Genomic DNA, 15,217 nt, shown 5'->3' with positions numbered 1-15,217 from the left:
GAGTGCATGAGGGTCGCGAGTAGAATATGGTACAGGTATCATACTTCAGTAGCAGGAACGTTTCTAGAACACGCACCCGTGGCGTGACGTCACGTGCATCCGTGCAAGATTCGCCACGTGGTAATACGCGACAGGTGTTCGTAAGAATTTTTTTAAAACACATCCAACAATCTCACAATCTTTGTTCATTAGTTATGTTAATACTGAATTTTTGTATTTTTTTAATGGGCATAGTGATCCTGAGTGCACAACGGAGTCCTGGTTCCAACTCTAAAGTATGGAAGTGAAACATGGAGTTGGCAAAAGAAGGATGAAAGTAGACTGAATGCAGCCGAAATGCGATCTCTCAGAAGAATGTGCGACAAAACGAAGTATGATAGATGTTCGAATAGTGAAATAAGGAAGGAATGCAAAGCTGAGATAAGCATTATCGATAAAATTAAGAATGGTGTGTTGAGATGGTTTTGCCATGTAGAACGAATGAGTGAGGAAAGAACTGTTAAACAAATTTATGAGGCGAATGTAATTGGTAAAAGGAGCAGAGGAAGACCGAGAAAAACATGGCACGATCAGGTATGCCAAATACTTGAAAGTGGTCAGGTAAGGAGTCGTAATAATCAGCGGGTATGTATGAGGAGATGCATGAACGTGGAAGACGCGAAGATTGTTTGCAAAGACAGAGTGGTGTGGCGTGCTATCTCTCTGCCTACCCCTACGGGGAGGCTGCGTGATGGTTAGTTAGTTAGTTACTTTAGTGATCCTGAGGAGTGTCGGCCTCTGCCCATACATTTTCCTCCCCCATCATTAATCTGCATAGAGTTTTTATTCATTTCCTTTCTTTAGAAAACCATAGATGCTTAATTTCAAGTAGAGACACTTGTATTTTATAGAATATAATTAAATGACCATTCAGCTTTATTCACTGGCGTCTTGAAATATATAATTTTAGATAAATGTTGTTCTTGTTTACCTACACATAAATATTTAGAAATGTATAAATATCAATGCATTAAAATAAAAATGAAGATGAGAGAAAATAATATCATGTGTAATTTACATCGTTATTAACACTTCAAGTCCCGTCAAATTGTTGAAAATAATACTTTGAAAATAACAATTTGCTGATTGTGTCATAAACTTGCTTTTTGTAAGACAAAGAAATATCATATCTGTCTGAACTGCCATCCGACTGACATTTGATATCAGAGAAAATATATATTTATCTTAAAAGAAATTAAGTACAAACATTTGAGTACATCAAAATGATTGAGGCCAGAGGCAATAAGTATAGGGTTGTCACAAACTAATGTTTTGAATTTTTGTAAAGTTTAAGTCAAACAAATTATCTAAAAAAATCATCACCCTTGTATCAAAACTTGATAGGTTGAAAAAAAAAATTCCACTTAATAATAGTATTCAGATCACATTTATTAAAAAAAAAAACAATTCGTTTTTATTCAAAAGTGTGACGGTTTAAGCTAAGATAAATATTTCAAAAACATGTATAGGAATTTCTTAAATGGTATGTGTGTGTATTTCTTCTTCAAGCCTAGTTATAGGTACTAAAAAAATACTTTCTTTGGAAAATTTAAATTTCGCGGCATCTAAAAAATTACAAAATATCCGCCTATTTTAACCTCTATAAACCCGACGTACTTTGACTAACATCCCTAGTGCATGTCAGACCTCGGTCTTTAGTGCAAGTTGTTTTGCAATCCTTAGTGCATGTTAATCCTCGGGTCGACCAAAACTGCATGTAATCAACATTTTATGTAGTTATAAATCTGTGAATAGTGATATGATAGTAACGTGTAGTATTGTTTGCATGTTGTTTTAGTGATTGTCCTGACGAAGAGACCGGTACTTTTTGAAACCAGTAGACAAAAAATTTCGGTGAGTGATTATATACTAACAATACAAATATTATTGAAAAAATAATATTTCATTAAAAAAAATGTTCTCCCAAAAAAAATCTATTTTTAACATCTAAATGCTAGATGTATCGGCCCTGGCCTCTAAAGTTCGCGGAGTCGTATAGCGGCCGGAACTTAACGACGGCGTGCATTAGCTCTACTCGCGGAGATCACACTTAAAACAACATTTATTCGTAATGAGTGATTGTTATTGACAAATTACACAGATTATCCGCGAGATCCGCCCTCCAGTCCAGGCCGGCCAATTATCTGTTGATAACCTTATTAATTTCTCCGCCGTAACGTGACCGCGAGCCAACAATACTACCTATTAAATGATAGTATGGAAATTTTACATGTAAAACTATAATCTCGTAATCAATCAGAAATTTCCGTTATTTAAAAATATTTTTCACAAAAAGAACAAATATCGTGTTTTTATAACTTGACATCTCAACAAAGATGAAGAAAATTACCAAATTCCGGGTCTTTATAGAGCTTATGACCTGTCATAGGCTGTTTTAAATTATCACTTTTTAGACGATTAATATTCACCATTCTACCCATGATTGACAACCACACTACTCACATTTTTGTAACTCATACATACATCATAAATCTCACGTCATAAATCTCACGTCGAATCGAGAAACTTAAGAGTCCGCGACACTAACCACGGGACCACAACCCGACACATTTACCTACTCGTTAAAAGAGCTCGTTTACTTTTAAAGAATGATGTTATTTTTCATATTATTTTTGACATCTTAACATAGATGAAGAAGAATATGGAATTCTTGGCATTTACGGAGCTTACGATCGTCAAAAATCTATGTTGAGTTGTCGAAAATTAATTTGAAAAATTACTCCTTTAATTGGAGATAATCCAGATTTGTACGTAATTGGACACACTCAAAATATTAATTATGTTATTTATTTATAACAATTAATTATTATTATTGTTTAAATTCAATATAATGAAAGTAAAATGAATTGATATTAAAGTTATATCACTACATATAAACAAATATACACACTTACGTGTATATATAGTTTTTTCTTCAGCTAGGTGTCAAAATATTTATGTTAAGTTGAAATAAGAACGGTTTTTATTGAATTTCCCGCCGTTTTTGTTTCCCGCGCCGAGTTCCGAACACGTGTGTTCAGCCGTAATAATTTGTTCCCGACAAGGGTTCAGTGTTGGCAGCACTAAATAATGTAATCCTCTCTGGGCAGGTAGGTACCGGCCTACCTACGACTATGGGAAAGGGTATTTTAACTCCTTGTTCCCGCTGCGTAAATTTAATTCAGAGTCAACATTTGTTTATCGGCAGTTTTAATATTTATTACTATTACTAACCAGATGATCATTCTTCACAAATTTAAGCATTTAAGATTAATTTAAGATTATTTTCTTATTTTTTATTCTATCTCTTCCACTGCCATAAATCTTCAAACCCTTATCCGCACCCCAATGGTGCATAGGGCACTGCATCATATAAACGTAGTGTTATCTTGATCGTTAACATATGAAGCATCGGGTGATCAACCCTTCGCTTCGGTCCAGGGTAATTTTGAATAAATATTAGAGTGAAAAAATCACTTATATTTATTTTACCCCCCCTGGGAATCATCGAACCCGGGACCTCCAGAACGGTAGTCGAGCGTGCTGACCATTTCACTACGGAGGCGGACAAACTTGATAAAAAACCTTTATTTGTATTTATATGTTTCACGACACGTGATAAACATAAAATTACTAACATTTATTTTCACACTCTCTGGGAATCAAGATAACACTGCGTTTATATGATGCAGTGCCCTATGCATCATTGGGGTGTGGATAAGAGTTTAAAGAAGAAGAAGAATATTAAACAAATGAAAAAATATCAAAATTTTCTTTTCTTCGTATTATTAATATTTAAAGCGTTTAGTTTGTGGTTAGTCATTTTTAGTACTTATATTTTTATTTTTTGTAATATTTGTAAATAACCACTCACCAAAATTTTAATGCCTACTGGTTTCGAGACGTACCCGTCTCTTCGTCAGGACAATCACTACAACAGCATGAAAACAATACTACCCGCACCGCCATATCACTATTCACACACTTACATACAACTAAACAATATGTTTATCACTTTTCGGTTTATCCGGTCACTTTGCGGCATAACCTAAATTCATTTAAGTTAATAATAGTATTGTAAGGCTTACGATAAGTAAAATGTAGAGTAGTTATGCTCAAAGTTTTTTGTTTTAAATCCAGGGCCATATTTTGATAGAAATCTTAATTCATAATACAATTCCGGGGGCAGTTTTGAAAAGAATTTAACACTTCATTTCATAAATCCCTAATTAGTTTTGTTTTTGTCAAGAAAATTATTCCATGCCACGAGAAGAGGAAACAAGTTTAGGCTTTTAAATGATTTATTATTTATTCGAATTAGGAATACGATTCTAACAGCCGGCACGCTTTCTCCCGCCATTTTATTTTGACTCGTAAAAAAATAAGTCGGAATTGAATAGTACCTACCTACATAAGGCCTGCACGCAATGGAAACAAAGGTACCTACCTCCGTTTGACGAATTACGACTTATCTTGTACGTAATTAATAATTTATGCTATATCCAATGCGAAAATTCGTGAAACGGTGAAAATTTATTAGTTTTTTCAATAAACGAATGGGCGCTTACAGGCGTAAGGTTATTTTTACCGTCATTTAAAAAATCTCGTGAGACTCATTCTTCTAACTAACTGGCTAACTAACCATCACGCCACTTCCCGAGAGGGTAGGCAGGGAAAATTTAACGGAACACCAATATTTCTTTGCAAATAATATTCGCCTCTTCCAAGTTCATGCATCTCCTCATACATACCTACCGATTATTCCGACTCCTGACCTCATTTCTTTGAAGTGTGTATTTGAAATACTTGATCATGCCAAGTTTTCCTCAGTTTCCACTGCTTCTATTACCAATCTTATTCAACGCACATTTCTTAATTGTGTCAATAATACGAGTACCTACTTGTCTCAGTCATGCATTATTTCCTAATATTACCATTCCAACATCTATCGTACATCTTATTGCCGCATATTCGTCTGAGAAAAGGCATTTCGACTGCATTCAGCCTACTTTCATTCTTCTTTTGCAAACTACATGCTTCACTTCCATACATTACGGTTGGAACCAAGACTCTATTATGCACTGCCGTAACTAACTTTTTTTTAAAAAAAAATTCAATTATTATTTTATTATTTTAGTTTTTAAATCACGTTACATTGATTTAAAAACAAAGTCAATTAAATAAAAATAAAAATCACAAGTCAATCAATAAAGACTCTATTGTGCGATACCAGAATTAAGAATGAAAAGAATTTTTCAACTATTATTTTGTTATTATAGTTATTAAATCAAGTTATATTGATTTAAAAACAAAGTTATTTTATTTATGGAATTGGCGTTTAATTTGTCATAAAAAATTGTCACAATATTAATTTTTATGTGTTTTTTTTTACAATACAATACAACTTACTAGACTCAAAAAATCTTTAATTGATTTAACAATTTATACATAAATGTTTTTTAAATATTTTTTTTTCACTGTAATATTTATTCAATATTACCCTGGACTGGTACCTGAAGCGGAGGGCTGATCACCTTTCCTTCATGTGTAAACGATCAAGATAACTCTACGTTTATATGACGCAGTGCCCTATGCACCATTGGGGTGCGGATAAGGGTTTTATTTTATTTTTTATTATTTATACACAAATTAAAAGTTATTTAATTTTTTTTAAATGAAAATCACAAAATCAGTACATATAACTAACTAACTAACTAACCATCACGCCGCTTCCCCACATGGGTAGGCAGAGAGAATAGAGCGCCACACCACTCTGTTCTTGCAAACATTCTTCGGCTCTTCCACGTTCATGCATCTCCTCATACATACCCGCCGCTAACAAAGCTACTTGTTTTAATAGTGCATATTTGAAAACTTTAATAATAATTATATATCACTCTTCAATACATATGGATTATATGCCTCGTCACTAACTTACACTTATATTACTATACCTTTATGATAAAAGCACCTCTATGGCGTTGTTCTATAATATCAATTCAAGTAAACTATTATCATAATTCATTTGTATTATTGGAATATTTCGTTTAATTTAATTGCGAGTCTCCTATATTGAACAAGCGCTATAAACAAAACGGTAGTCGTCCACCTACAATATACGCTCTGCTTAGCTCAGCAGGCGATATGCTGTATTGCTCATACCAATAACCACTCATTCTCAAACTTTCGTCAATAATGTTCCAAAATATTTCATTAAAAAATACCTAAATTGATTTAGAAATTCTACTCGATCTTCAACAAAGTCAAACATCCTCTTTACTATTTTTTTAAAACACGTAAATATAAATACGAGTACATTGATTTAAGTCTTATAGATACAAGACACCAGTCTGATGACGTCGTTTACGTCGGAATCCGGTCGCTGGTCAAATAAAAATTATGCGTAAAAAACTATATAGTTGTTATTTTATTACATAAATAACATACATTGAGTAATGGTTTCCGCATTAACTTTTTAACACTTAAGAATTAGATTCTAAGGTTGATTTTAAATCATTTGTCGATCAGAGAGCTGCTCTCTGAGGGTAAGTATTACTACTATTACCATCACTCTGTTTCTTTGCAAGGGTAGCCAGAGAGGGTGGAAGACTACACTCGTCCTACTACACTCCTAGATTCTATACAAACAATAAAATCGTAGGGTTAAGTCGCCAAAAAATCTGTGTTTGATTTAAAATTAATACATAAATTAAAATGGAGTTCTACAAATTAAACGCCAAATCAATAAATAAATAAATACTACCCCCCCATCACTAACTGCCCTTTAAAACTGATTTTTTTTAAGGAATTATTGTTTATTATTTCTTTTGTGAATGTTAAATTTTCTTTATTTTATTTAGTACATGCATTTTTTTTATTGCAAAGAGCTATAAATTAAATGTATGTGCTTTTAGGGAAAAGGTTTATATTGTATCGATTACACATTGCAACACCTTCTTAGGCCACAAAAAATAAAATTTCAAACCGTGAAAAAAATTCCCTTTTGGTAGCAGATACGTACATTGCTAAGCGCAAACTTAAAGTTTATACTTTGAAGTATAAGCTTATAGTTTAAACTGAGTTTCTACTTTGAAGTAGAAACTACAAAAAGCAAAAACTGTCCTAATACCATAGGACAAAACTATTTTAACAAACCTATGATTTAGACTTCGGTAATCGATCTTTTCGGTAGTGATAAGTTTTTTTTCGTTTTTTTTTCGGTAATGATATGTTTGAGGACCATTTCTGGGCATCCCTTGTACGGACCCGGCAAATGTCGGCACCTACCGAGGTAATATAATTGTACGAGGGTACTTATGCACGTAGGTACGCGCTAGGTACCCAACCGTGTGATCCTCCCAATAAATAAGCAAACTAGAGGCGCCCAGCGGTGCCCGACTTCTCGGCACGTGATTAATCGTCCACCCCGTATAATTTTTTCATATCACCGGCCATAAATAACGCATATAAATATATGCAAACCATAATGCTTTCATCGGCACAATGCTGCCGAAACTTTTATTCCCAGAATTATCAGCGTGCCAATTTTTATGCCATCGAGAGCCGGCAATCGAATTCCAATCGGCACTTATAAATAATCCGCGTTTTATAAACTTAATAGCATCCGCGTAATTCGAATTATTAAGTTGTGTGGGTGGAGAATTAGTATACGAAGGATTTAACATATTCACGTATAACTTCTTCAAAACTGCATTGCAGAGACGTGTATCAACGAGTGACGTCACAAACCTAAGTATTGGGTCTTTCAATTCAATGCAGAAGAAAACCAAAAATTCTCTCGGATACAATTATATTATTTCAGTACAATTACATTAAATCTCAAAATTCGAAAGTTTTATCCAAGCTTCAATTGAAAACATCTCGCTTATTCTTCGGCACCATCTGTGATTTAAGTTAGTAAGTTGTTTATATTATAAGCAGATACCTTCATCACCCAGAATTTGTGAACAAAATTTAATAAACCCACTCAAAATATCGAGTAAACTAACATAGCCATCGAATTTATAATATTTATTGGTCTCTAGCAAACTTTAACCGACTTTACCCGATTCTTGCATGCCAAACAGAGCGACATTTATACAAAAAAATAAAAATATCATAATAATATATTTGTAATAATTACCTGTAGGAACATATCTCCGTCAAGAAGGGTGTGGTCGTACGCTGCCATCTCTCGCGACCTAAAACTTGGCTCGTGCTGATGAGGATGGAGTCCATCTTCTTTGTCTTTATGCATCACCACTGCAAAAAACGAAAAGTGAAATTAGTATTTAAATTAACGGCAAAAAATCAAAAAAGGTTTTTTTTTTCATCAGTAAACATAGATAATATATGGTGTATATTTTTAAAATATAAAATTTATATATCTATTCTCAAGAGATTCTTATTTCTGATTTCTCATTTATTTATTTATTTCCTTTTATCTTCATTACAATTATCATCACATACATATTCATACATATTTGTAACGTAAATTTTACACAAACTAGTACGCTGATGTTTATGCAGCAACGAGTGTCCTTGAAGGTGCAGGGCGAACTCTACTGAAATGCGTTCCTACAAACTAATATTATAAGTTAAGAATCGATTTATGACAGAATTAAAAATGAAGATTGTAAGGATGAATTGGAGACAAGGTTTAAGTCACTTGGTAAATACAATGGTAAATACCAGTATTTCTTAAAAACTATTGTGGCACGTGTTTCTACGCATTCCGCATCATTTTCAAACACTGAATGTGAATTAAATCCAAATTCAATTTTAAGCAGAAAATCGTACATCTAAGAAAAACATACATGTTCGTAGTAACGTATAATCGAAAAGTTTAAGCGAATGACTATAAAAAATGTTAGTTATGTTTTGTTCCATTTCTTGATTTATAGCAGGGGTAAGACAGGTAACTTTCAATCCCCGTTTAATGTTCACGAGGGTGGGGGTGATACAAAAGAGAAGAGGGGAAGTATGAATCACCACTGCACATAGGTGATGTTAATATTACATTGGTAACTTACCTTTTATTTTAAAAAATGATAATAAAACCCTTATCTGCACCCCAATGGTGCATAGGGCACTGTGTCGTATAAACGCAGTGTTATCTTGATTTGATCGTTTACACATGAAGGAAAGGTGATCATCCCTCCGCTTCAGGTACCAGTCCATGGATATATTGAATAAATATTACTGTGAAAAAATCACTTATATTTATTTTACCCCCCTTGGAAATCGAACCCGGGACCTCCAGAACGGTAGCCGAGCGTGCTGTCCATTACACTACAGAGGCGGACAAAATCATTACTTTACAAATTATAATTAAAATGAAAATTTGTTTTAAAATCACTATAAATATTTTATTATAACATAATTATAATGTCTACCGGTTTCGAAGCTAACCGCTTCTTTTTCAAGAATAATCAATACTAGTCTTGATAACGAAACGGTTAGCTTCGAAACCGGTAGACATTAAAATTATGTTATAATAAAATATTTATAAAGATTTTTAAACAAAGTTTCATTTTAATTATAAAATGGAAAATCACAAATTTAGTGCTTCAAGTATAAATTATACTTTACAAGTTCTTTAAATGTTTTTAAATAAAATATTGTTTTACCAATGCGATTAAAAATTACGTCAATAAAATAAAACTGAAACACGAAACATTTAGAGTGTGTCCAAATCATTGTTCATAAAATTGTAAATAAATAAACTAGCAAATTATAAGCTGTAATAAATTGAAAATCATGTTTTCAAGCGTTTTTTTAAGTATGTGAATATAATCCAGGATTAGGACCTCACATACAAATGAAAAAGTCTCTGCGTAATAAAAGCTTTCGTCATCCCACCATAGATGTCTCTAGTGAACTCTCGCATACTGTGTTTCGAGTTTGATCAATATATCTACATGTTTCAAGAATTTGAGTGGTGTGGTTGTCAATAATGGGTAGAATTGGTGAATGTTACACGTGTGTAAAGTGATAATTTTAACCAGCCTTTGACGGTCGTAAGCCCCGTAAATGTCCAGACTTTCATATTTCTCTTCATCTGTTGAGATGAAAAAAAATGTTTACCTTTGTCAATATCAATAACCTTTATATAATGTAAAGTATCGAAAAGATTAATCAAAACAATTTTTTTTTTCGTATTTTCATCACTCTCTAAAAAAATGTTTTCGGGGTGTTCCTCATATTATGGACTATGGCTGCTTCTTTCAGTGACTGAGATGATAATAGCGAGAAGTATCACCCATTTTTACTGGAAAAGATACTACCAGAGATACAAAAACGAAGGTCAAATGGCAATGGAATATTTCAGCAGGATTTAACTAACCCCTGCCACAAATCCAAAAAAAATATGTTTTTTTTTTTTAATACAAAAACATTGAACTATGTTGGACTGGTCAATAATTTTGCCAGACATAAACCTAATTGAAAATCTATCGGCAATCTGTAAGAATCAGCTCTCCAAAATTGGCTGCACTGCGGTGGAAAAGCTTATTTTGTCCATAATTCAGGTATGGTTTCGAGACGAAAAAACGGCATCCACGTGCAAAAACCTTAAACAATAGATCCCAGAAGAGTTAAATCTTTGATTGAATCCCAATGAGATCATTTTAAATCTTAATTTGTGATATAACTAATAAATAAAAGATTTTACAAAACTTTTTAAGAATATACAACAACAAAAAAGTTTTGTTTCAATTAATCTGTTCGAGAATGTACGTTACTGCAGAATGTATTATCGTGGCTGTCAATAGCAGCTTTATGTGTTTCAGTAGTTATATTTTCCAATGGCAATAAATTTAATACTCCTGTGTACAATAAACCAAAGTTCCTTCCATTAATTCTTAATAGGGGGAATTTTTCTCATAAATATTCAATACGATCAAGTTCCAACCTACTGGGTTCTCCAGCCCAGCGGTTCTGTTATAAGTTATTACATCAAAGCGTAATTAAAGATATCGATACAAATTTGTCACGAGAATGGTTTTAACGTTGATATATCAAATTAATTTGACATATTAAATTTCCTTTGATCTCATATCTATAACTCCATTACCTGTGCAAATTATTCATAAATAGTGAAAAGATTTTTTTCCATTTTTTTAAAGCAACAATTCGTTATAATAAAACTCATTGTCATTATACTTAATATCGGCAAAAACTCTTTCAACTGTTAAACAAAAGCTTAAACATGAAAATACATTTACAACATTTTGAGTGTGTCCAAATACTTGTTCACAAAATCTGGATTATCTCCAATTACAGGAGTTATTTTCATATTATTTTTTAACATCTCATCAAAGATGAAGAAGAATATGGAAGTCTGTTACATCTCACCAATAGATGTCTCTAGTGATGTTCTAGTGATTCAAGAATAATGTTTCAAAATTGGTTCATTTATATAGAACTTCCAAGAATTTGAGTAGTGTGGTTGTCAATAATGGGTAGAATTGGTGAATGTTACACGTGTGTAAAGTGATCACGTAAACCAGCCTACGACGGTCGTCAGCCCCGTAAATGCCCAGACTTCCATATTCTTCTTCATCTTTAATGAGATGTTAAAAAATAATATGAATATACATAATCAATTATTTTTCAATACTTCTCTTTTAGTGGCAGGTTTTTTATGCAACTTAAATATTCTTACCAGAATTATTCGGTAAAATGACTCACGCATCGCGCTATTTTCATACATTATATGTTTGCAGTAAACTTTCCTTATAGATGGTTTATTTATTTTTAAAATTATGACAAATCTATTAGGTACCGCGAATCAAATTTTACTAACGTACATAACGTCATATTAGAACCCACAATTTTTGATATCAAAGTTCGTCTTGCTCTGATATCAATTTCCAAAAGAAATATGGTGGGTTTTTATGAGCAGTAATACTTTATTGAAATGTGATTCATGGCTTTAAATTTTCTTAAATTCCTTTTTTAATTGACTTATTTATTTATTTCATCATATGTATAATTATAAATTACAATAACGTGCCCGGGATGAGGTTTTTCTGTACCAAGGGCCATTTTACGACATTTATTTATAAAATTATAATGAAAGAAATTGTTTGGATTATTAAATACGACATGGCCAAATGATACGATCATTCGTAAGTAACGGCTTTTTTGTAAAATACATATCACTCACTCCTTTCAAGAACGTCATAATTCAAAAAACTTGATTTTTCAGGAGATCGTTTTTAACGTTTAGAAATATAATACAATGTTATCAAAATAAATATCAAGCCACTTATTGAACGTTTTACTGTGCAACAGATCTTTTTAGGTAAAAACTGAAGGTTTTTTTCTCCATTTGAAAATATTTAGTATATTTAAAAAAATAATTAAACAATACCTTTTCTTCAAAATGCAAAAACAACACTTTCTGCCCTGTAGCGGGTAAATATTAAGTTTAAAATATGCCGCTTTTGCTGGGATATAGTAAATTTTCTGGGCATCCCAAAAGCATGCACAACTGAAAATTTATGATTTTTGACTTATGACGTTCTTGAAAGGAGAAAGCGATATGTGTGAAAATACTACACCTTTGATAATTACAACCACTTTAAAATGACACTATTTATTTTTGTAAAAATTCGTAAGAATTACGGCTAATACACAACACTTTTTTTATCTTTACAGTTTTTTATTTATATTTCACCCTTTGAAGTACGTAGCATGAATCCAGTTAGGAGATGAATTCAAGTCAATTATAATTTATCACAGATACTATTTATATCAACGATGTTTTATATATTAAAAACGTTACTATTGTTTGATTTTTTTTTATATTACACTAGATAAAACGTTTATTCTTCTTTTATCAATAAGGTTTTCCTTAAGGATTTTTAAAATGATGAGTCTATGAATGATAATTCTACAAATGAATTTGATTTTACGAAAACTCTTGTTACTATACTATATTAATATATATACTATAATATATAATACTAACACTATATTAAATAATAAAAAAATAGAATAAAAACTAAATAACTAGACTGTAATATTTGGTTTTATACTTTTTCTCACAAACATGAAGAGAAATTAACAACGAGAAGACTTGGCAAGTCTCATAAAATACAGATATTAAATATTACTCGAATATTTTTCATCCCTCGAAAATAGGGGAGAGCGGTGAATACTGCACACAAACAGCCCCTTACAAATGAGATATGTCCATTTAAAAGTATTCCGTAAATCAATGAGTGATGTTCCACAGCTGGTGATGTCCATAAGTTGTAGAGCCTGCTCGCACCACGTGACGCGGTGCAGTTGCGTCACGATGACGCTGCGTTAGCAAGGTATTGTTGGTTTTACGGGCCCATTAGGCGCACGCGCCTTGGCGGGGTCAATTAAACCGAGTTAGCCAAACAAAGAAGGCGCCTCGACAATGTAGCCCTGATTAATCAATTGACGCGGTTATTTAAATCATTATGCAAATAGAGGGGCTATAAATTGATGCTTTTCTGATAAGCGATTGTTAAATCATTATATTGGTTTAATACTGTGTTGTTCCGTACATTTCTACTGAAAGCTTTGCTGAATAAAATGACGGTCTCTACTTTGGTTAACTCTCTAAACAAACAATTAGTGTGTTAATATGAAAAAATCACCTATAGACTATGACATTTCGAAAATCTAGTTTTAGAACGATTACATAAATATACGAGGCCAATGTAGTTGGAAAAAGAAACAAGGATGACTTCATATGATGAAGTTTTTCAGATTCATAAAACCGATCAGGTTAGAAGTAATCAGCGGGTATATATGAGGAGATATGAGGGTATGCATGTATGTAGAAGAGGCGAATAATGTTTGCAAAGACAAAGTAATCGGGGAATCGAACCCGGGACCTCCAGAACGGTAGCCGAGCGTGCTGACCATTACACTACGGAGGCGAACAAAAATTTAGCTTAATTATCACCCTGGAGAATCTTAGTAATGTAAATTCTGATCATTCTTGATCTACATATTAAAATGTCTCAGTGTGTAAGTACCATTATATAAAAGTACTAAATTTTCTCCCTTCAACCCATAAAACGCAATAAATTAACGGGCAACAAAATAGAAAAACAACAAAAAAAATTATAACAAGTTTCCCCAAAGAAATTTCGAGTAATATGCAAAACCCGGATAATATATTTAGGGCCCAATCCAATATCTAAATCATAAAAATTTGTCGGGAACGTACAAAATAAGATTACGTTTCGGTTCCTTTATTTTCGATACTTGCTTAGCAATTAAGTAGGGAACATTATTAAATAAAATTTAATTTCTTTTCACACGCAATCTGCGAAAATTAAGAGTGATTTATTTTTAAAAAATGCTATCTGATACGCATTAAGAACGTCACCGTAATCAACGCCATTAGCGTATTTCACCTAGGAAGATTTATTGCTTATTTTGGTAATTGCTCTTCGAAATATGCCGCACTAAAATTTTAACTTACTTTAATAGCTCTAGTTTAGGTTATTATTTTATGAAAATACAACTCCTGGTTGTAACGGGCTGAAGCCAAAAAGGAAATACTGAGCTATTCCAGGACTGAGTAATAGCGTTTGATCTATAAGTTCTTTGTAAAGTTCTACATACAAACTTCAAATAGAAACCATTTTATAATATAATATGTAATAATTTAGCAACAAAAAATCGTCTCACTTAACACGCTCTTTGTTTGAAAACAAAATTAAAAAATCAGGTATTTAGATTTGATGGCTTTCATTGATTAACGTATATGGTTCATTTACGTCTTGGTTTGGTGTCTCAAAGGGTGTTTAACAGGGTCGTGTAATGTCACTGTGGCTGTTTAATCTATACATGGATAATTTGAATGAAAGAAATGAAAGGCTTAAATATTCGCTTTAAAAAGATCGATGTGACTGCCTAAAAATTATGTAACTAACTAATTTACTAACTTATCATCACGCCGTCGTTTCCCCACAGCAAAGAGAATAGAAACCCACATAGACCTGTATTTGAAAACAACCTTAGCCTATCCACATTCATGCATCTCCTCATACATACCCGACGATTATTCCAACTCCTGACCTGACCTCTTTCAAGCATTTTGAACACTTGATCACGGTAAGTTTTTCTTATAATATATTTATTTTTAAAAGTATTACAATATTTTAGACTCGCCAATGCTGAATTG

At 32.5% G+C, this 15,217-nt stretch overlaps 1 protein-coding gene across 1 annotated transcript in view; it reads right to left on the bottom strand.

The window, feature by feature from the left end:
* ss (aryl hydrocarbon receptor spineless) overlaps positions 1-15,217 on the bottom strand; it is a 212,332-nt gene that overhangs the window by 26,844 nt on the left and 170,271 nt on the right. The window contains exon 5 of the mRNA XM_088269315.1: positions 8,183-8,301. Coding sequence (XP_088125441.1) covers positions 8,183-8,301 — 119 coding nt within the window. The remainder of the gene's footprint in view (positions 1-8,182; positions 8,302-15,217) is intronic.

The sequence above is a fragment of the Brachycentrus maculatus genome, unplaced genomic scaffold, assembly GCF_059751285.1.
Source record: "Brachycentrus maculatus isolate JH-2025_06_01 unplaced genomic scaffold, ASM5975128v1 h1tg000344l, whole genome shotgun sequence".
Lineage (NCBI taxonomy): Eukaryota > Metazoa > Arthropoda > Insecta > Trichoptera > Brachycentridae > Brachycentrus > Brachycentrus maculatus.
This window is presented reverse-complemented; position numbering and strand designations above follow the sequence as displayed.